This window comes from Tachyglossus aculeatus, chromosome 3, assembly GCF_015852505.1.
Source record: "Tachyglossus aculeatus isolate mTacAcu1 chromosome 3, mTacAcu1.pri, whole genome shotgun sequence".
NCBI classification, from domain to species: Eukaryota; Metazoa; Chordata; class Mammalia; order Monotremata; family Tachyglossidae; genus Tachyglossus; species Tachyglossus aculeatus.
This window is the reverse complement of record NC_052068.1, coordinates 65,892,763-65,914,845: the sequence shown is the minus strand read 5'-3', so window position 1 is coordinate 65,914,845 and position 22,083 is coordinate 65,892,763. Positions and strand designations below refer to the sequence as shown.

Below are 22,083 nucleotides of genomic sequence, written 5' to 3'. Positions count from 1 at the left end.
ATGGCCCATCATTCTGCAGAATTTTAAAACTGGTATGATGGAATGCTTTATATTTTATTATAATTTATACATTACTGCTTTGGAGTTTTTATGAAATGAATTTTAATACTCTAGCTAGCCCCCAATTTAGTGGAATTTGTGACTGTTGTAGATGAGTGCTTAATACAGTGCTCTGCACACAGTAAGTGCTCAATAAATACGATTGAATGAATGAGTGCAATTTTAGAAATCTAAAATTTTATCAGGATTCTTCCGGTGTCCTCCAGATATATACCTCACCGTACACTAAGGAGACGGGAGTCTTTCTTTAACCATTTCTTCCCTCTCCAGTCTGAAGAACTAAAGTAATTGCATTATAGTAATAACTGTCCTAACTCATGTAGGTCGACTGCTGAGATTCTGAGGAGGTCAACGTGTATATAATGAGATTCTTGCCCATTTTTCCTCTTTTTCCCGTTTTTCATATGACCAAGGGAGTATGTAACTATATTAAGGTCAGTGAGAGTCAGTTCTCACTTATAAGACTCAACTTATATTGCTCTTTCCATCCTAACTCCCATTTATAATATTATAAATTATTTATATTAATATCTGTCTCCCTCTCTTGACTCTAAGCTTGTCATGGGCAGGAAACATGTCTTCTGACTCCATTGTATTGTACTCCCCCAAGCACTTAATGCAGTGTCCTGCACATAGTAAACTCTCAATAACTACGTTTGATTGATTGATTTGGTTTCATTTGGGCCAAAGCCCTTGTGCTTCACTATATTTGAGGGCATCTTTTACAGATGCAATAATCTGCTTCATTTAATTCTCAGACTAGCAATTAGGTCAATTTAAAGATGCTTTTTTAAACAGAGTGGCACTGCTTTTTTTTTTCAATGGTATTTGTTAAGTGCTTACTATGTGCCAGGCACTTTACTAAGTGCTGGGTAGATGCAAGCTAATCAGGTTGGACACAGTCTATGTCCCACATGGGGCTCACAGTCTTAATCCCCATTGTACAGATGAGGTAACCGAGGCACACAGAAATTGAAGTGACTTGCCCCAGGTCACAAAGGAGACAAGTGGCAGAGCTGTTATTAGAGCCCAGGTCCTACTGATTCCCTGTCCCATGCTGTATCCACTAGGGCACATGGCTTCCTTAACACTGCCCTTATTCTGAAGCATTCATTTTTTTATGGTTAAAAGAATTGGGAATTAACTTTCTAATGCTATGTTAGTACCAAAGGTACCAAACCACGGCCATGTGTCGATAATTGGTTAGGGAAGGTTGGTTGAAGGAGGTGAAATTTTAGCAGGGTTTTGAAGGTGGGGTGGGCTGAGATTTAACTGATTTTGGGGAGAGGGTGGCCGAGGCCAGGGAGAAAGCATAATCAAGGAGTCAGAGGCAGGTGAGAAGAGAGCGGGGAAAATTAGATGGCACAGTTGAGGAGAGTGAAAAGAATGAGCTAGGAAATAGTGGGTGAGGAGAGCCAATTTATAGAAAGGAGAGAGGTGGTGGAGAGCCTTTAAAATTAATGAAAAAGAGTTTAGTTGAATGCAGGGGAAGGTGGGCAACCATTGGAGAGTTTGAGGAGGGGAAGATAGCAGTCAAGTCTGAAGTTGAGAGAAAAAAATGTGTATACTGCAGATTGGTAGTTGATGCATGAAATTTGGGAGACGTAAGCAATTAATTTGGGTTCTCCTGACGAGCCTGCCTATTGGTTTAATCCTTCAAAAGAGTCCTTCTGAAGATAGGATGAGACCCTGTCTTCCATTTCAGGACCAGTCCAGAACCTTCAACTCAATGGATGTCGTGTTGTTTCCCCCTTGGCCAAATGACTACTTCATCTCTTAGCAGCACCGTTAGAGTCAGTAGTTTATAAAGCACTTTGAGATCCAGAATTATGATGGCTTCAGCCCAGAAACTCTGTAGAAAGGATGTACCACCCAGAGCTTGGGGGCTGCTTCCACAGACTGTTTTTCTTTCCTTTATGTCCAAATGAACAGCGTGCGTGTTAGCCTGATCATATGCTGAGCAAAGTTGCAATGAATTCCTGACACTTGGTGGTTTAAGACCGGCCTAATATGGTTCTGCCCTGGGAGGTAAAATGGGGATTAAGACTGGGAGCCCCCCGTGGGACAACCTGTTCATCTTGTAACCTCCCCAGCACTTACAACAGTGCTTTGCACATAGTAAGCACTTAATAAATGCTATCATTATTATTATTATATCAGTGCGGAAGATCTTCGTGGTGTTCACGGATCACGAGACCTCTATCCTAGATGGCTGGGATTCTCTGGGGTCCCTTGCCAGTTATAAAGTAGAGATTTCACATTTAATGTGTGTGGTGTGCATTCATCACACGCAAGGAGTTTAGAGTGGAGAACTTAGGCTGCAGTCATATTTCTTTTTGAAAGGTATAGCAGGCAATTGTTCTGGGACTTCTGGTAAAAGCGGTGACAGCATAGTTAGGATTTGGAAGGCCAAGTAATGTCATACTGAAAGACAAAGATGTATTTGGCCAAGTTATTTGGGATTATGCACTGCTCTGAGTGGTGTAGTTGAGTGATTAGAAAAGGCTAATCTTTATGATCATTTTGAAGCTGTGGTGTTTTGTTCGGGGGATGCAATTCTTTGATGACAAAGTGTCTTGAAAGAGAGGTACATCATAGTGAAAAAGAGGAGAATGAAACACCACTTTATTTTTGTCTGTCTCCTTCTCAAGGGTGTTGTCATCCTTTTGTTACTGATCTGATTTTTTTCCTTAGCCTTTCTTCATCCTCCAGTGTTCTGCCTCTGTATAGAAAACATGTTACTTCTGTGCATTTTTACTTAACTTTGCTTCTCTCCTAAATTGTTCTAACTGTAGATGTGAGGCTTATCTGTGCAACCTGAAGATTCATTTTCAAACAATAATATTTATTAACTGCTTGCTTTATGTGAAACACTGTTCTAAGGGTTGACACGGTTCCTGGCTCACAGTCTTAAGAGGGGAAAGGACCAACACCCAGGAAAAAAAATGGTGGACTAAATTCAACAATAATGAAAGTAATAATGGTGGTATTTGTTATTATTATTAATAATAGTAATAATATTTGTTAAGTGCTTACTATATACCAAGAACCTTTCTTAGTGCTGAGGTAGATACAAGTTAATCAAGTTGGACACAGTCCCTGTCCCATATGGGGCTCACAGTCTCAGTCCCCATTTTTTGCAGATGAGGTAACCGAGGCACAGAGAAGTTAAGTGACTTGCCCAAAGTCACATAGCAGACATGTAGGGGAGCCAGGATTAGAACCCAGGTCCATGTGATTCTCAGGCCTGTGCTCTATCCATTAAGCCATGCTGCTGTTAAACGCTTACTGTGAGCCAAGCACTGGACTAAGTGTTAAGGTAAGTACAAGGTAATTTAGGTTGGACACAGGCCCTATTTCTGTTGAACTCACAGTAGGAGGGAGAACAAATATCGAATCCTTGATAATAATAATAATAATGGTATTTGTTAAGGACTTACTATATACCAAGCACTGTTCTAAGCGCTGGGAAAGATACAAGGTTATCAAGTGGTCCCTCCCACTTGGGGTTCACAGTCTTAGTCTCCATTTTCCAGATGAGGTAACTGAGGCACAGAGAAGTGAAGTGACTTGCCCTAAATCACACAGCTGACAAGTGGCGGAGCGGGATTAGAACCCACGACCTCTGACTCCCGAGCCCAGGCTCTTTTTGTCATAGAGAAGCCACATGGGGTAGTGGTTGGAGCATGGGCGTTAGAAGGTCATGGGTTCTAGGCACCGGTCGGCTGTGTGGCCTTGGCCAAGTCACTTCATTTCTCGGTGTCTCAGTAATCCCATCTGTAAAATGGGGATGGAGACAGTGAGCCCTATGTGGGACAGGGACGGCGTTCAGCTCGATTTGCTCGTATCCACCCCAGCGCTTAGTAGAGTGCCTGGCACATAGTAAGCGCCTAACCAACACCATTATGATGATCCACCCCCTCCCTCCTCACATCTGCCAAGCTAGCTCTCTTCCCCTCTTCAAAGCCCTACTGAGAGCTCACCTCCTCTAAGAGGCCTTCCCAGGCTGAGCCCCCCTTTTCCTCTACTCCTCCTCCCCTCCCCATCACCCCCCTCTGCCCTACTCCCTTCCCTGCCCAACAGCACTTGTGGATGATGACGATGATGGCATTTGTTAAGCACTTACTATGTGCAAAGCACTGTTCTAAGCACTGGGGAGGATACAGCATGATCAGATTGTCCCACATGGGGCTTCCAGTCTTCGTCCCCATTTTGCAGATGAGGGAACAGAGGCACAGAGAAGTTAAGTGACTTGCCCAAAGTCACTGATAATGAGGAAACTGAGTCACTGATAAATGACTTGCCTAAGGTAATCCAGCAGGCAGGTAGCAGAGTTGGCATTAGAACCCAGGTCCTCTGGCTCCCATGCCCGTGATCTTTCCACTAGGCCACACTGCTTCCCATAATTCAGAAGTAGCATTGTATTGTACTTTCCCAAGTACAATACAAGTACACAGGAAGCGCTCGATAAATACCGCTGATTGATTGATTGATCGATTGAAGTAGCAGTAAAATAATAGTTCCCTCTTGCAAGAAGTACAGTTGGAGGTGGGGGAGAGATAAAGTGGGGAGTGTGAGCCTATGCTGATGGCCTTTCTCCCCCCGTATTCGGCCGCCTACGGGGCGTGGAATATGGGATGGCTCTCACCCAAGCGCTTCAAGGAGCAGAGGGGTTGAGGAAGAGAAGATCCAATGTCCCCTTCCAACTATGACGAGAGCAGTGAGACATTGCTGTGTACGTACGGAGTGTCCGTGCCCAAGAAATGGCCTCCGCTGAGCTGTGAAACTAGACATTCCTCTGGAAGCGAAGCTTGGGTCCCCTTACCGTGCTTTTCAGGCCTGGGGCAGACTAGGATGTCACGGTCCTGGGGCTCCTCAGTTGTACTTTGTTCACCTTTGTTCACTTTGTTCACTGCAGGGGTAGAGGGTCACATGAACTGCTCACCTTGAAACATGAGGCCACCACTGAGGATGCCTTTGGACTTTTTCAGTGAAGAGCTTGAGGGCCAGGGACGGGGTCTAATTCCCACGTGTGTACTCTTTCCCAGTGTTTAGAACAGTACTCTGTACATCATCAATCGTCAATCGTATTTATTAAGCACTTACTCTGTGCAGAGCACTGTACTAAGCGCTTGGGAAGTACAAATTGGCAACATATAGAGACAGTCCCTGCCCAACAGTGGGCTCACAGTCTAAAAGGGGGAGACAAAATCAAACATACTAACAAAATAAAATAAATAGAATAGATATGTATAAGTAAAATAAATAAATAAATAAATAAATAGAGTAATAAATATGTACAAACATATATACATATATACAGGTAATGGCCAGAGATCATTATGGGCAGAGACGTGCCCGCTAATTCTCTCGCTAATTTAGAACAGTGTTCTTCATATAGTAAGCACTGAATAAATACCATTGATTGATTGATATGATATAAACCAGTTCTGACCCAATTTTCTTCTTTGAACAGGAATGATCACAGTAAGTGCCTAATAAGCTGCACACAAGACGCAGTGTGGTCTAGTGGAAAGAGCACAGGCCTGGGAGTCTTAATCCCAGCACTGCCACTAGTCCGCTGCGTGTGACCCTGGGCAAGCTGTTTCACTTCTCTGGGCCTCAGTTTCCTCATCTGTAAAAGGGGGATTAAATCCTACTCCCTCTTACTTAGACTGACCCCCCTGTGAGAACACAGGAACCGTGTCCAAGCTGAGTATCTTGTATCCACACCAGTGCATAGCACAGTGCATGACGCATAGTAAGCTCTGAACAAATACCAATAGAAACTACTGTTAGTACTACTATGTGAGGATCTATTGTGGGGGCAAGGGGAGAGATATGAAATAAGCTCTTGGCTGATCCCGGGAGTTTAATTCTTTCATCTAACGATACTATCAGTCAACACTTGGTCCAGTCCTTGGCTCATAGTAAGCGCTTAGCCACGTGGTTTAGTGGATAGAGCTAGGCCTGAGAGATAAGAAATAAGCTCTTGACTGATCCCAGGAGTTTAATTCTTTCATCTAACAATACTATCAGTCAACACTTAGTCCAGTCCTTGGCTCATAGTAAGCGCTTAGCCATGTGGCTCAGTGGATAGAGCTAGGCCTGGGAGTAAGAAGGGCCTGTGTTCTAATTCTGGCTCCCCCACCTGTATGCTGTGTGACCTTAGGCAAGTCACTCAACTTCTCTGTGCCTCAGTGACCTCATCTGTATTGATTGAGCACTTGGGAGAGTACAGTACAACAGAGGTGGTAGACAGGTCCCCTGCCCACAACGAGATTAGAGACGAGAGAAGAATTTTAGCACTATGGAGCATTGCTAAAGACCAACCAGGCATGCCCCTGCCCCCAGTATCGAGGGTGGAGACAGGGAATATACAACATGCAAGTAAACAGAAACCGCAGGCAACCGAGGAACATCAATCAATCATATTTATTGAGTGATTATTGTGTGCAGAGCACTGGACTAAACGCTTGGGAGAATACAGTGCAACAGAGTTGGTAGACGCATTCCCTGCCTACAGCAAGCTCACAGTTGAGAGGGGAGACAGACTTTAAATGAATGAAGTTTGATATGTACATCAGTTCTGTGGGGCTGAGAGAGGGGTAAATGCAGAGAGTAAATCAGAATGATGCACGAGGGAGTGGGAAAAGAAGAAATGAAGGATTAGTCAGGGAAAACCTCTTGGAGGAAATATGCCTTGAATAAGGCTTTGAGGAGGGAAAGACTAATTGTCTGTCAGATGTGAAGAGGGAGGACATTCCAGGCCAGAGGCAGGACGTGGGCAAGTGGTGGGCGGGAGATTGATGAAATCAAGGTACAGCGAGCAGGTTGGCATTAGAAAGTGAAGGGGGCCCGCTGGGTTGTAACATGAGGAGCGTAAGTGAAAGCTTCAGGCTACATAATTTAGAAATGTGACTAAAAGCTGGATAGTAGCCAGAAGGATTTCCAAAACCGTCGTCCTGCCCTGTCAGCCAAAACTGGACCGAGGAAGCCTACTCCGTTCCACTGCCCAAAGAGGTGGGACTTGTAAATGTAGGAAAAAGAAGCCTACTCCGTTCCACCTGGGCACATCTTCAGTCTCTGACCAAACAGCCACAATCATTAGCAAGCCTCAGTTAATGAAAAATGTTGATTAACTGAGAGTCAGGTCTGTTCCCGAGCTTCTTTGAGCCCCATGTGGAACATGGACTCTGTCCAACTCGATGAGCTTGTATCTACCCCAGCGCTTAATACAGTGCTTGGCACATAGTAAATACTTAAATATGGTAAAAAAAAAAAAAAAAGATTGAATTACTGTTCAGGTGGGGGCCAATAAGCCTACACCCCTTTTTCAATATAAATGTACACACTGTATCAGTGGTGCTGACCATTTCAATTGGAGGTTTTCTGTGCTTCATTAAAATTATTATGGTAATAATAATAATGGCATTTATTAAGCGCTTACTATGTGCAAAGCACTGTTCTAAGCGCTGGGGAGGTTACAAGGTGATCAGGTTGTCCCACGGGGGGCTCACAGTCTTAATCCTCATTTTACAGATGAGGTAACTGAGGCACAGAGAAGTGAAGTGACTTTCCCAAAGTCACACAGCTGACAAGTGGTGGTATTTGTTAAGCGCTTACTATGTGCCAGGCACTGTACTAAGCACTGGGGTGGATACAAGCAAATCGGGTTGAAAATAATCCTTGTCCTATGTGGGGCTCACAGTCTCAATCCCCATTTCACAGAGGAAGTAACTGAGGTCCAAAGAAGCAAATTGACTTGTCCAAGTTCACACAGCAGACAAGTGGCAGAACTAGGATTAGAACTCATGACCTCCTGATTCCCAGGCCCATGCTGTATCCACTACGCCATACTGCTTCTAAATCGCTTGAGAGAGAGAATAGATCAATCAGTCAATCAATCGTATTTATTGAGCGCTTACTGTGTGCAGAGCACTGTACTATCCTGGATTGTGCTGGTGGGCTTGCAGCCTAAGGGGAGTTAATCAGAGAAGACTTCCTGGAGGAGGTAGACCTCGAGCACTAGATAATAGGTACAGTCTGTTCTCCTAGGCAGTGGTTACAATCTTGATGAATTTTGTGTTTTGGAAAATTTATTTTATAGCCACTTTGACGAACACTACACCCATGCGCACAACTATTTCTTTTTGGGGAAGCAGCATGGTGTAGTGGATAGAGCACCAGCTTGGGACTCAGAAGGTCATGGGTTCTAGTCCCAGCTCTGCCACTTGTCTACTGTGTGACCTTTGGTAAGTCATTTCACTTCTCTGGACCTCAGTTACCTCATCACCATCATCATCATCATCAATTGTATTTATTGAGCGCTTAATATGTGCAGAGCACTGTACTAAGCACTTGGGAAGTACAAATTGGCAACATATAGAGACAGTCCCTACCCAACAGTGGGCTCACAGTCTAAGAGTCTACCTCATCTGTAAAATGAGGATTGAAGCTGTGAGTCCAATGAGGGACAGGGACTCTGTCCAACCCGATTTGCTGGTACCCACCCCAGTGCTTAGTACAGTGCCAGGCACATAGTGAGTGCTTAACAAATACCATTATTATGATGTTGCATTCTATCCAGATAGATGGATTTTTATTTATTTTATTATTTTATTTTGTTAGTATGTTTGGTTTTGTTCTCTGTCTCCCCCTTTTAGACTGTGAGCCCACTGTTGGACAGGGACTGTCTCTATATGTTGCCAGTTTGTACTTCCCAAGCGCTTAGTACAGTGCTCTGCACATAGAAAGCGCTCAATAAATACGATTGATGATGATGATGATGATGGATACTGTTGGAAGGTATTACCTAATTCCTAAACAGCTTTCTATCCCAAACATAGGATGAAATGTGTTTTGGGAGAACACACTGTTTCCAGATCACTCGAGATTTTATTCACATAGTTTTCATCTTAGCAATAATATAGGGATCATTTTTCTAACAGTAGTCAAAATGAGAAGCAGTGTGGCCTAATGGAAAGAGCACAAACCTGGGAGTCAGAGAACCTGGGTTTCAATTCCAGCTCTGCCACTTGTCCGCTGTGTGACATCGGGCAAGTCACTTAACTTCTCTACGCCTCAGTTACCTCATCTGTAAAATGGGGATTAAGACTATGAGCCCAACGTGGGACAGGGACTAAGTCCAACGTGATTATCTTGGATCTACCCCAGTGCTTAGAACAGTGCGTGACATCAGTAAGCGCTTAACAAATACCATAAAAAAAAATCCCTCATCTTTCTTTGGTATCTTTCATCTCCTCAATGATGTGGATCTCACTCTTGCAGCTCTGAATCAACACCACCAGAAGTCCAGTGGAAATCTCTTTAATTGCCACTCCTCAGACCGAAGGCATGGAATATGAACAGAGAGCCCTGGTGCCGTAGGAAATTGGCCTGATGCAATTCAGCCTCTGTACAGTTGATTTTGAAAGTGAAAGGTTTTTGCCCACCAAACATAACTACCGTTGCGGGGAGATCAGACTTGCTCAGAAAATCACAAAGAGTGAATAACGTTCAAAAGGATGAATTTTACAGAAGGACATGTTGCTTGTAGAGTTGACAACTTGGAGAGCCCATTTCAGGTGTACTTTAAAAAGAAAACTTGAGTCTTCAAGCAAGCATATTTATTGAACGCTTACTGTGTGCAGAACACTATTCTACGCACTTGGGAAAGGACAGTTTAACAGAGTTGGTAGATATGTTCCCTGGCCACAACGAACTTAACAGTCTAGAGGAAGTCATTCATTCATTCAGTTGTATTTATTGAGTACTTACTGCGTGCAGAGCACTGTACTAATCGCTTGGAAAGTGCAATTTGGCAACAAATTGAGACAATCCCTACCCAACAACAGGCTCACAGTCCAAAAGGGAGAGACAGACAACAAAACAAAACAAGTAGACACGCATCACTAGCATGGAACAAAGTTTCAGAGAGCTGCAGCAATCTGCTAATTTACTGAAACTGCTGAATTGTAGCTTTGAGTCAGCTGTTGGGGAAACCAGCCTGGTTTTAGAACTACAGCTGATGGGGAGTTTTATGTTTCCACAGAGCCCGGAATTGCAGACTTTTCACATAGCTCATAAACCTCTGGCAAAAACATGTCTCTGCTTTTCCTGATATCCCTGAAGAATGAACTTTTCATTCTGTTTCAGTCAGCAGTAGAACTGAAATAAGACAAGGCTTGGGACCATTTATTCAAATGGGAGTTTCTAAAGCTTCCAAGCTCTTGGTTTATATAGAGATTAGGCGGCATTTCATTTCTTTGGAACTGATCAAAACCACCCTCGGCAGTATTTATTGGATTTATACATAATAATAATAATGACATTTATTAAGCACTTACTATGTGCAAGGCACTAAGCGCTGGGGAGTTTACAAGGTGATCAGGTCATCCCACGGGGGGCTCACAGTCTTAATCCTCATTTTCCAGATGAGGTCACTGAGACACAGAGAAGTTAATTGACTTGCCCAAAGTCACACAGCTGACAATTGGTGGAGCCGGGATTTGAACCCATGACCTCTGACTCCAAAGCCCGGGCTCTTTCCACTGAGCCACCCTGCTTCTCGTGGCCCAGAACATGTACTTGTGCAGAGAGAACAGGACAAGGGCCCTGCCTTTGAGGTGCTGCCTATCTAATGGGGAAGGGAAGGAAACACAAAAGTAGAAACTTCAGTTATTTCACATAAATACATGCATCAGGACTATTAACTGGAGTGGATAATTTGACTGAAGCAGTAGGAAGTTAATTAGGGAAGGCTTAATCCAGGAGGCGAAGTTTTATTAGGGCTTAGTAGGAGGGAGACAAGTGGGCTAATCACTGGTATTTATTGAGCGCTTACTGTGTGCACAGCATGGTGCTAAGAGCTTGGGAGAGTACAATATAATGAAGGAAGGAGGGCATCCCAAGTGGAGAGAATAGTCTATGGGATGGCTCAAAGGCATCTGCCAAGCTTTTAGTATGGTGCTCTGCACCGAGTACTCAAATACCATTGATTCATTCATTCATTCATTCATTCATTCATTGATATTTATTGAGCACTTACTGTGTTCAAAGCACTGTACTAAGCGCTTGGGAAGTACAAGTCGGCAACATATAGAGACGGTCCCTACCCAACAACGGGCTCACAGTCTAGAAGGGGGAGACAGACAACAAAATAAAACATGTAGACAAGTGTCAAAATAGTCAGAACAAATAGAATTAAAGCTATAGACAAGTGTCAAAATAGTCAGAAATAGAATTAAAGCTATATGCACATCATTAACAAAATAAATAGTAAATATGCACAAATAAAATAAATAGAGTAATAAATCTGTACAAATATATATAAAGGTACTGGGAGGGGAAGGAGGTAGGGTGGGGGGATGGGGAAGAGGAGAGGAAAAAGGGAAGTCTGGGAAAGCCTCTTGGAGGAGGTGAGCTCTCAGTAGGGCTTTGAAAGGAGGAAGAGAACTAGCTTGGTGGATGTGCGGAGGGAGGGCATTCCAGGCCAGGGGAAGGACGTGGGCCGGGGGTCGATGGCAGGACAGACGAGAACAAGGCCTAGTGAGGAGGTTAGCGGCAGCAGAGGGTGCGGGCTGGGCTGGAGAAGGAGAGAAGGGAGGTGAGGTGATGGACAGCCTTGAAGCTGAGGATGGAGAGGAAAGGGCAGATTTTAACAATGCTGTGAAGGTAAAACTGGCAGGATTTGGTGACATTGAATATGTGGGTGGAATGAGAGAGAGGAGTTGAGGACAACACCAAAGTTATAGGCTTGTGAGATGGGGGGATAGTGGTATTGTCTACAGGGATGGGAAAGACATGGGGAGAATAGGGTTTGGGTGGGAAGATGAGATGATCAGTTTTGGACATGTTCAGTTGAGGTGTCGGCAGATCATCCAAGTAGAGATGTCCTGAATGTAGGAGGAAATGTGAGATTGCAGGGAAGGAGAGAGGTTGGGGCTGGAGATGTAGATTTGGGAATCGTCTGCATAAAGATGATAGTTGAAACCATGCGAGTGAATGATTTCTCTAAGGGAATGGGTGTAGATGGAGAATAGAAGGAGACTTAGAACTGAGCTTTGAGGGGACCCCCACTTTCAGAGAGTGGAAGGCAGAGAAGGAGCCTGCAAAGGAGAGAAAGAGGGGAAGAGAACCTGTGTGACTTTGGGCAAGTCACTTCACTTCTCTGGGCCTCAGTTCCCTCATCTGTCAAATGGGGATGAAGACTGTAAGCCCCCCATGGGACAACCTGATCCCCAGCGCTTAGAACAGTGCTTTGCACATAGTAAGCACTTAATAAATGCCATTATTATTATTATTATTATTATTAAGAGAGGACAGTATCAGTGAAGCCAAGGTTGGATATGGTTTCAAGGAGAAAGGGGTGGTCTATAGGTCGATGACAGCCGAGTGGTCTAGGAGGATTAGGATAATAATAATAATAATAATAATGGCATTTGTTAAGTGCTTACTATGTGCAAAGCACTGTTCTATGCACTGGGGAGGTTACAAGGTGATTAGGCTGTCCCATGGCGGGCTCACAGTCTTAATCCCCATTTTACAGATGAGGTAACTGAGGCCCAGAGAAGTTAAGTGACTTGCCCAAAGTCACGCAGCTGACAATTGTCGGAGCTGGGATTTGAACCCATGACCTCTAACTCCAAAGCCTGGGCTCTTTCCACTGAGCCACCCTGCTTCTCTGCATTGAGCATTGCGCTGTCAGATTTGGTGAGTAGAAGGTCACTGTTTACCTTAGAGAGGGCTATTTCTGCCAAGTGAAAGGGCAGAAGCCAGACTGGAGGGGATCTAGGAGAGAATCGGAGGAAAGGAAGCGGAGACGGCATTCAACAAGTTTGGAGAGAAATGGTAGGCGGGAGGTGGCTTAGCAAATCCCATTTTTAGAAATGAAAAGAAGATGGATATGACACCCTGACGTAGACCCTCCCACAGGATGCATTTCTTCTTCCAATGTTATCACCCTGAGCATACCCACCCCACCCTTGTTCTCTTTCTTTTTCAAAGCAAAATCAGCCTGTCCACCTCACTGCCCGTGTCTTCTCTTGTGTCTCTCTTCCCCAGTTTGAACGCCAAGACCCCGTGAACGGCCGGATCACCGAGCGGCAGTTCGGCGGCATGCTGTTGGCGTACAGTGGTGTGCAGTCCAAGAAACTGACACTCCTGCAGAAGCAGCTCAAGAAGCACTTCAAGGATGGAGAAGTGAGTGGCTTTGAAAATGCTTGGTGTGGTCCCCTGGAGCAGAAATCAAAATGTTTGGAGCCAAGGGAAACTGAATAGAACATTTTCTGATTTATTCAACCTTTGAGAAAGGAGGATTGCCAAGGTAAAATATGAATCGCAGGGGAAGTTGGTCTCCAAAGAGCAAAATATCTTCTGAAAGATCCTACTGCAAGTTAATGAATGCCTCCCTCCTAAGAGCCCATATTATTTTTATCTCTGGTTCTGAAACTAGAGAAGCAATGTGGCCTAGTGGAAGGAGCCTGGGGCTGGGAGATGGGAGACCTGGGTTCTAATTTCAGCTCTACCACTTATGTGCTGTGTGACCTTGCGCAAGTAGTTTAACTTATCTTGGCCTCAGTTCCCTCATCTGCAAAATGAGGATTCGTTACCTGTTCTCTCTCCTCTTAAGACTGCGCGCCCCATGTAGGACAGGGATTCTGTCCAACCTGATGAGTTTGTACCTACCACAGAGCTTAGAAAAGTAAAAACACTTAACAAATGCCACAATAAATAAAGGATTCAGCCCTGAAATGGGCTTGCGACCCCAAGATGAGATCTGGTAGAAGTTGGATTTGCCATGGGGTGAGGAGAAAGTATCAGGCTGCCCTGTGCCTCTAAGCTGCTCACACCATAGGGAATGTCACTGCCTCCAAAGGATAAATGCTTCATTAAGAGGAAGTACAGAAGGAAAGCTGATAGTAAAATTATCTGTACCCTCAATGTCTACAGTCACGCTTTATAGCTGTTATTTTAAATGTCTGTTATAGAAAAAGAACGTCAAAATGAGTGGGTGTCCTTATCACAAAACTATCGAAAACCTTTCCTAAGAACTCTTTTACCAAATAGAAGCTGTTTTAATTTGACCTTGAATTAGTTGTCCATTATGATGTGTTAAATGTATGATTATTTATAAATTTATGATCCGAAAAGGAATTGGTGATGGAGGCTTGTAAATGGGAAGAGTGATTCAGCTTTACTAGGAGTTACAGACCTTGAAACAAACCTTGGAAGTGAACGGACATTTTTTATATGATGACGAGAATCTGGGGGGGGCAGGGGAGGGGGGTTAAATTACTTCTGGCCTAGAATTTCAAATCTGATTTGGTGGAGAGATTGAGATGGATTGTTCTCTCATTATGATTAAGTAGTTTGTGAGCAGAGTCATTAGTGTTTGGCACATAGTAAGTGCTTAATAAATGCCATCATTATTATTATTATTATTGTAAAATGAAAGCTAATGAAAGGCCTCTGCTCCTGAGGCTAGCACCCCATCTCTTTAGCAGCCCATCTCACTCATTTAAGGGGAATTACCACCTGCTTTCTAATTGCTTTAATTCTATTTTGGGAATCTTGCATGTTAACCAGAAAAAGTACTTTTCATTTGGTTAATGTGTAGCAGCATTTATGTGTGAAGCTCAGTAGCACCATATTAAACCAGACAGGCACAGTAAATTAAAAAGGAAAGAAAAAACTAGAAAGAAGGCAGCAGTATTTTTAAGCATAGTATTGCATGGCAATATACAACTCTTTTTCTTCCCAACAACTTTAAAAGGACTTTAATCACATTTTTACAAATGACAGGATGGGTAAATAAGCTCAGGCAGGCTAACAGTGGAATTGGGTTCAGAATCTAAATTTTCTGACTTGCCAGTTCTTCCCACTAAAAGAGTGATTTTGGACTCTAGACTGTGAGCTCACTGTGGGCAGGGAATGTGTCTGTTATTGTATTCATTCATTCAGTTGTGTTTATTGAGCGCTTACTGTGTGCAGAGCACTGTACTAAGCGCTTGGAAAGTACAGTTCGGCAACAGATAGGGACAGTTCTTTCCCAACACCGGGCTCACAGTCTAGAAGGGGGAGACAGACAACAAAACAAAGCAAGTAGACAGGTGTCAATACCATCAAAATAGATAAATAGAATTATAGATATATACACATCATTAAAATAGAGTAATAAATACATACAAATGTATACAAGTGCTGTGGGGAGGAGAAAGGGGTAGGGTAGAGGGAGGGAGTGGGGGTAATGGTAATGGTGGGGGGAGGAGGAGCAGAAGAAAAAAGGGGGGCTCAGTCTAGGAAGGCCTCCTGGTGGAGGTGAGCTCTCAGTAGGGCTTTAAATGGAGAAAGAGAGCTAGTTTACTCTCCCAAATGCTTAGTACAGTGCTTTGCACTCAATAAGCGATCAATAAATACATTTGAATGAATGATTGTCATGAGAGCATAAAAATAATAAAAAATATCAGGCTGCATCAACCAAGCAGTGGAGTATACCGTCTCTGAAATTACCACCAAAAGACGTTTGTAAGGAGGGCTAGGTTGCCTTCTATACAATCAACCAATCAATCGTATTTATTGAGCGCTTACTGTGTGCAGAGCACTGTACTAAGCGCTTGGGAAGTACAAGTTGGCAGCGTATAGAGACAGTCCCTACCCAACAGTGGGCTCACAGTCTAAAAGGATGGATACAACCATCCCCATCAATCGTATTTATTGAGTGCTTATTGCGCTCAGAGCACTATACTGAGGGCTTGGGAGGGTACAGTAGTACAGAGTTGTTAGACACATTCCCTGCCCGCAAGAAGCTTGCAGTCTAGAGGAACATGCCATTTCTTTATTCTGTGCTTCCTAAGATTAGCACCAGTCCAAGTAAAGGCACCATGAGTTTGGATTGAGTCCAGTCCCTTCCTGGGTTTCAGGTCATTGTTCTAGGAGCTCAAGGTCAAGCATCTTCCAAAGGTCAAACCATATCTCCTTGAGGGACCCTAAGCAGTACTATTCAAATTAAACTCAGGGAGTTGTGACAGAAATGAACCAATCTAGGGAGGACGAGCTAGGTTGGGAGGTCATCCTCTGGACTGTAAACTCGCCGTGGGCAGGGGAGGTATCTGCCAAATCTGTTTGTATCGTACTTTCCTAAGCACTTAGTACAGTGCTCTGCTGTAAGTGCCTAAGACGCGGTTCACAGTGATAGCAAATGTACATGCACATGATAACGGTTTGTAAAAGTTCCAATGATGCAAGGCACGCGAAGGCGATGTTTAATAAGTAGATTTATCAGGGAAGCATACACCCCAATCAATCAATCAATCATATTTATTGAGCGCTTACTGTGTGCAGAGCACTGTACTAAGCGCTTGGGAAGTACAAGCTGGCAACATATAGAGACAGTCCCTACCCAACAGTGGGCTCACAGTCTAGAAGGGGGAGACAGAGAACAAAACCAAACATGCTAACAAAATAAAATAAATAGAAGAGATAGGTACAAGTAAAATAAATAAATAAATAGAGTAATAAATAAATAAATAGAGTAATAAATCACTGCAGGGAGACGCCAACACAGCCGCCCGAAAGGACTGCAGAGAGAACAACAGACCCATGTTAGTATTGGTCATAGTGTCGTCTCAACGGACCAAGTTTAGGGGCCCAGTTAAACAAGAATCAGTACAGTAAATATGATCCACCTCAGCCTGAGAGGGAAATAGTTGGAAAGCAAAGGAAAGGATCAGCCAACATACTAGTGTATAGAGCACATACACAAATATCGGTAATAGTAATAATTATGGTACTTGTTAAGTGCTTACTATGTGCCAAACACTATTCTAAGCGCGTGGGTAGATAAAAGTTAATCAGGTTGACACAGTCCCTGTCATTCACTCATTCAATCGTGATTATTAAGCATTTTTTTTTTAATGGCATTTATTAAGCGCTTACCAGAGAAACAGTGTGGCTCAGTGGAAAAAGCACGGGCTTTGGAGTCAGAGGTCATGGGTTCAAATCCCGGCTCCGCCACTTGTCAGCTGTGTGACTTTGGGCAAGTCACTTAACTTCTCTGTGCCTCTGTTACCTCATCTGTAAAATGGGAATTAAGACTGTGAGCCCCACCATGGGACAACCTGATCACCTTGTAACCTCCCCAGCGCTTAGAACAGTGCTTTTGCACATAGTAAGCACTTAATAAATGCCATTATCATTATTACTATGTGCAAAGCACTGTTCTTTCGGCATATACTCTTCCCAACCTAAATGCCCTAAGCAATAAACAACTTAGAACATTTTGGAAATGATCTCCAGCATTCCACAATTTAGGGAAAATTGAGTAATTGGAGGAAGCAGTGTAGCCTAGTGGAAAGAGCACTGGGAGCCAGAGGACTTGGATTCTAATCCCAACTCTGCCAGTTGTCTGTTCTGTGGTCTTGGGCAAGTCATTGTGCTCAGAGCACTGTACTGATTGGGAAAGTACAATATAACAATAAACAGTGACAATCCCTGCCCCCAACGAGCTCACAGTCTAGAGCGAGGGAGACAGACATTCGTACAAATAAATGCAATTACAGATTTGTAAACACTCACATGGGGCTGACACTTTGAATCCCCATTTTACAGATGAGGTAACTGAGGTCCAGCGAAGTGACTTGCTCGTGGTCACACAGCAGTCAAGTGGCGGAGCTGGGATTTTTAGAACCCAGGTCCTTCCAACTCCCAGGCCCGTGCTCTATCCACTGAGCCATGCTGCTCAAGTCGGATATTGGTACAGGGGAAGGAGGGGTCTAGCGCACTTCAGACGTACCCTTTGTTGTCTCCAGAGCTGCCTTCCTCATGGGATCAGGGATCTCTGAGACCAGTCACCGGAGATACTCAGTGGGGGCGCCACATACATTCTACACCTCCTCGCTTTCACTCTTCCATAACTGGCGCCAACATCTGCACTCAATAAATGCTCGATAAATACGATAGATCAATTGACTACAGTGAGTGGACAACAGTTCCGCTTCTGATTTTGGTTCCAGTCAATCATTCAAGCATTCTCAGTCAATCAATAGTATTTGTTGAACACTTACAGTGTGCAGAGCACTATACTAAGTGCTTGGGAGAGTACAGTACAACACAGTTGGTAGACATGTTCCCTGCTCACAAGGGCCTTACAGACTAAAGGGGGAGAGTGATATTCTAGACTGTGAGCCCACTGTTGGGTAGGGACCGTCTCTATATGTTGCCGACTTGGACTTCCCAAGCGCTTAGTACAGTGCTCTGCACACAGTAAGCGCTCAATAAATATGATTGATTGATATTAAAATATGTACACAAGTGCCGTGGGGCTAAATATCAAGTGCTTAAAGGTGAAGATGGGGTGAATAGCAAGTGCGAAAAGGGCATAAATCCAAGTGTAGAAGAGAGGGCGATGTAGATGGGGAAATTCAGGCTTAGTTGGGGAAGGCTTCTTGGAGGAGATGTGATTTTAATTAGGCTTTGAAGGAGGGGGATTGTGACCACTTAGTATGGCACTCTGCACACAGTAGACAATCGTAAATATCACTGATTGATGTAGGCGGAGGGACTCACGGGGCTTGATGTAGAGAAAAATAGTTCAGCTACCATTTTCATCTGATTTATGATGATTATTCCTAACAAGCAGACTCACAGCCACTCCAGACTCCTAACAGGGACTTTGGAGGGAAAATTCAGAGTCTGGACAGTTGTAAGGCACCCATTTCAAGAAATGGTGTAATTTCCCCAGCCGTTGGAAAGAAGCCCAAGGTTAGGATGGCCATTTTATTGACAACAGTGCTAATAAGAAATATGAAGGTGGGCAGAGAAGGGGAACATCTGGTTGGAGGTGGCAAGTTTTCTTTTCATTGAGCCACAGATAGGGCTTTGGACAGCTTGGTTGATTCCTGGCAGATGGCAGTTCAACAACTAATTAGTGGATTAAGCAGCACAATGACTAATCATAAAAGTCAAGGCAGAAGAGTCATTGCATCCCGTCTATTTGCACATGCCCTGCCTGCCCGCATTGAATATCTTACCTCACAATTCACCTGAGGTCTGACTGATTCTTCAGTTTCCCCTCTTCTCACCCTCTTCACAAAGTTTCCAAGATTCTACTCTAGCCAATAATTACCAGATAATTACCATACGTTTGCTGGCTTACAGCCATTAAAATATTAGTCATTAAATGAAGTCATTAAACTATTAGAATCTCATTATATGGCAGAAAAGCTTTATTTTTAAAAATAAGAATCATTTCCTCCAGCGTAGCTACAGATTTGTCATAGAAATTTCCCTGCAATATTTTATTTTCTTGGTCTTGAGGATCTAACCATTTTTTTTGTCCCTGGACTGCAAGCTGACTGTGGGCAGGGAGAATGCCTACCAACTCTGTCGTATTATCATCATCATCATCATCAATTGTATTTATTGAGCGCTTACTATGTGCAGAGCACTGTACTAAGCGCTTGGGAAGTACAAATTGGCAACATATAGAGACAGTCCCTACCCAACAGTGGGCTCACAGTCTAAAAGGGCTCACAGTCTAAAAGTATTATACTCTCCAAGCTCTTACTACAGTGCTTTGCAGGCAGTAAGCACTCAATAAATATGATGGACTGATTGTCAGTCAGGCAGTTGTATTTATTGAGTGCTTACGGTGTGCAGAGCACCGTCGTAAGCGCTGGGGAGTGTACAATATAACAGACACACTCCCTGCCCGCTGTGAGCTTACAGTCTAGAGAGGGAGGGATTCCCTGGGAGTCCATCTGCCCATCTGCTCTGTCTTTGTGGCTTGGTTTTGAGTAGTCGCAGAAATGTCTGTCACACTGCCAAAGGATCAGTGGGCAACTGTTTGTCCTCAGGTTCCAGAGAGGAATTGGTCCTTTATCGGTTTAGTCAGCCTCTCCGCAGTTATCCCAGTATCCTTCTCTCTGCTGAAAGCAGTAAGTTTACATATTCATAGAAAGTAAAATTTTAGTTAAGTCTTCATTTCACAGTTGACTGCTTTCCTTTTTGCAGTCAAGCTCTATCTTCATCCTGACAGGCCCCAGCTCTGATTCAGCTAAATTGCTAAAGAGCAGGGTTTTATAAATTATCAACTTTTCTTTAAGGAGCCCCAAGTGGAGTCCGTGTATTCTATCGTAAGAGAGGTAAAATCTTACAAATTGTGATGTATTTCATCTCTGGATTCAACAATTCAGCAGAGATGTAATTTCCACAGTTTCTTGTGTTCAAATCATTTTTTCGGCATATACCGCCCCCCACTTTAATCCCCTAAACAATAAGCAACTTAGAACATTTTGGAAATGATCTCCAGCATTGCACAATTTATGGAAAATTGGGTAATTGGAGGAAGCAGCGTTGCCTAGTGGAAAGAGCACTGGGAGCCAGAGGACTTGGATTCTAATCCGAACTCTGCCAATTGTCTGTTTTGTGGCCCTGGGCAAGTCATTTAACATCTCTGTGCCTCAGTTACCTCATCTATAAATGGGGATTAAATCCTGCTCTCTCCTACTTAGACTGGGAGCCCCTGTCCAACCTGATTATCTTGTGTATACCCTAACACTTAGTACAGTGCTTTCGATATAGTACGTGCATAACTATGTATGCACTTTTATATGTGTGTGTATATACACATTATGCACTTATGTACATTTGGTATAGTAATTTAAGTAAAGTGTAAGTATAGTACAAGAGTATAAGAGAAGCAGCATGGCTCAGTGGAAAGAGCCCAGGCTTTGGAGTCAGAGGTCATGGGTTCAAATCCCAGCTCTGCCAATTGTCAGCTGTGTGACTTTGAGCAAGTCACTTAACTTCTCTGGGCCTCAGTTCCCTCATCTGTAAAATGGGAATTAAGACTGTGAGCCCCAAGTGGGACAACCTGATCACCTTGTATCCTCCCCAGCGCTTAGAACAGTGCTTTGCACATAATAGGTGCTTAACAAATGCCATTATTATTATTATAGTATAAGTTAAATAAAGTGGGTTAAGCAGAGGATATGCTTAGTAGGTACCATTTTTTAAAGAAAGTAAAGCTAAGTGCTCCAAGTTTTAAATCAGATTGCTTTTTTAGGATTTCTCTATCTTTTCTCAAATACTTATCATCATCAATCGTATTTATTGAGCGCTTACTATGTGCAGAGCACTGTACTAAGCACTTGGGAAGTACAAATTGACAACATATAGAGACAGTCCCTACCCAACAGTGGGCTCACAGCCTAAAAGGGGGAGACAGAGAACAAAACCAAACATACTAACAAAATAAAATACATACTAACAAAATAAAATATGCCATCTAATCTCAGAGCACCCCATTGCATCAGGGTGTGAAGCTTTATAACCAATTTGGAAGTCTAAAGGCTGTGGTGGTGTTCTACCTACTATGTGGCTCTGGGACCTGGTAGATACCATGGAGAAGATATCCAGTTACTTCAGAAATTCCACCAGTATCATGTATGACCCATAATCGCCAGTGTCGATGGGTAAATCCACACCCACACTGATGGATGATCTCACCGTCTGTAGTTTTATTTTCTACCCAAGGGATGGATAGAAGTGTGTATACAGTCACACAGAGTATCCAGGGGGAATAAAGAGAACAAAAGATGAAAGCAGAAATATCGGTCTCTGTCCATTTTCTAGGACCTGAGTGCCTCCCTCTTCCCTTGTTTCAAAAGGACTTTTCAACAAGACTCTCGGGCTTTCCTTCTAGACTTGTCAGACTGTGTCCTGGAACCAATCAATCAGTTTACCTCTTTGTATTGATGGAAAATGGAGAGATTAGAGACCACTTCTCTTTCCCCCCCTTCTAGTTATTTCTGCTTGTATATTCATCATCTCCTGCTTTGAGTCTTCCACCAAAAACAGAGTTAAAGCTATCTCGAGAGTTTGACCGGAACCTTTCATTCATTCAGTCGTATATATTGAGTGCTTACTGTGTGTAGAGCAATCAATCAATCAATCAATCGTATTTATAGAGCGCTTACTATGTGCAGAGCACTGTACCAAGCGCTTGGGAAGTACAAGTTG

The 22,083-nt window shown here is 43.4% G+C and overlaps 1 protein-coding gene across 6 annotated transcripts in view; it reads left to right on the top strand.

Annotated features, from left to right (window-relative positions):
• The window catches only part of MICU1 (mitochondrial calcium uptake 1), a 250,752-nt gene that overhangs the window by 197,592 nt on the left and 31,077 nt on the right, over positions 1–22,083 (top strand). For all 6 annotated transcript variants that reach the window (XM_038743822.1, XM_038743821.1, XM_038743820.1 and 3 more), the window contains one exon: positions 13,126–13,263. In XM_038743822.1, coding sequence (XP_038599750.1) covers positions 13,126–13,263 — 138 coding nt within the window. The remainder of the gene's footprint in view (positions 1–13,125; positions 13,264–22,083) is intronic.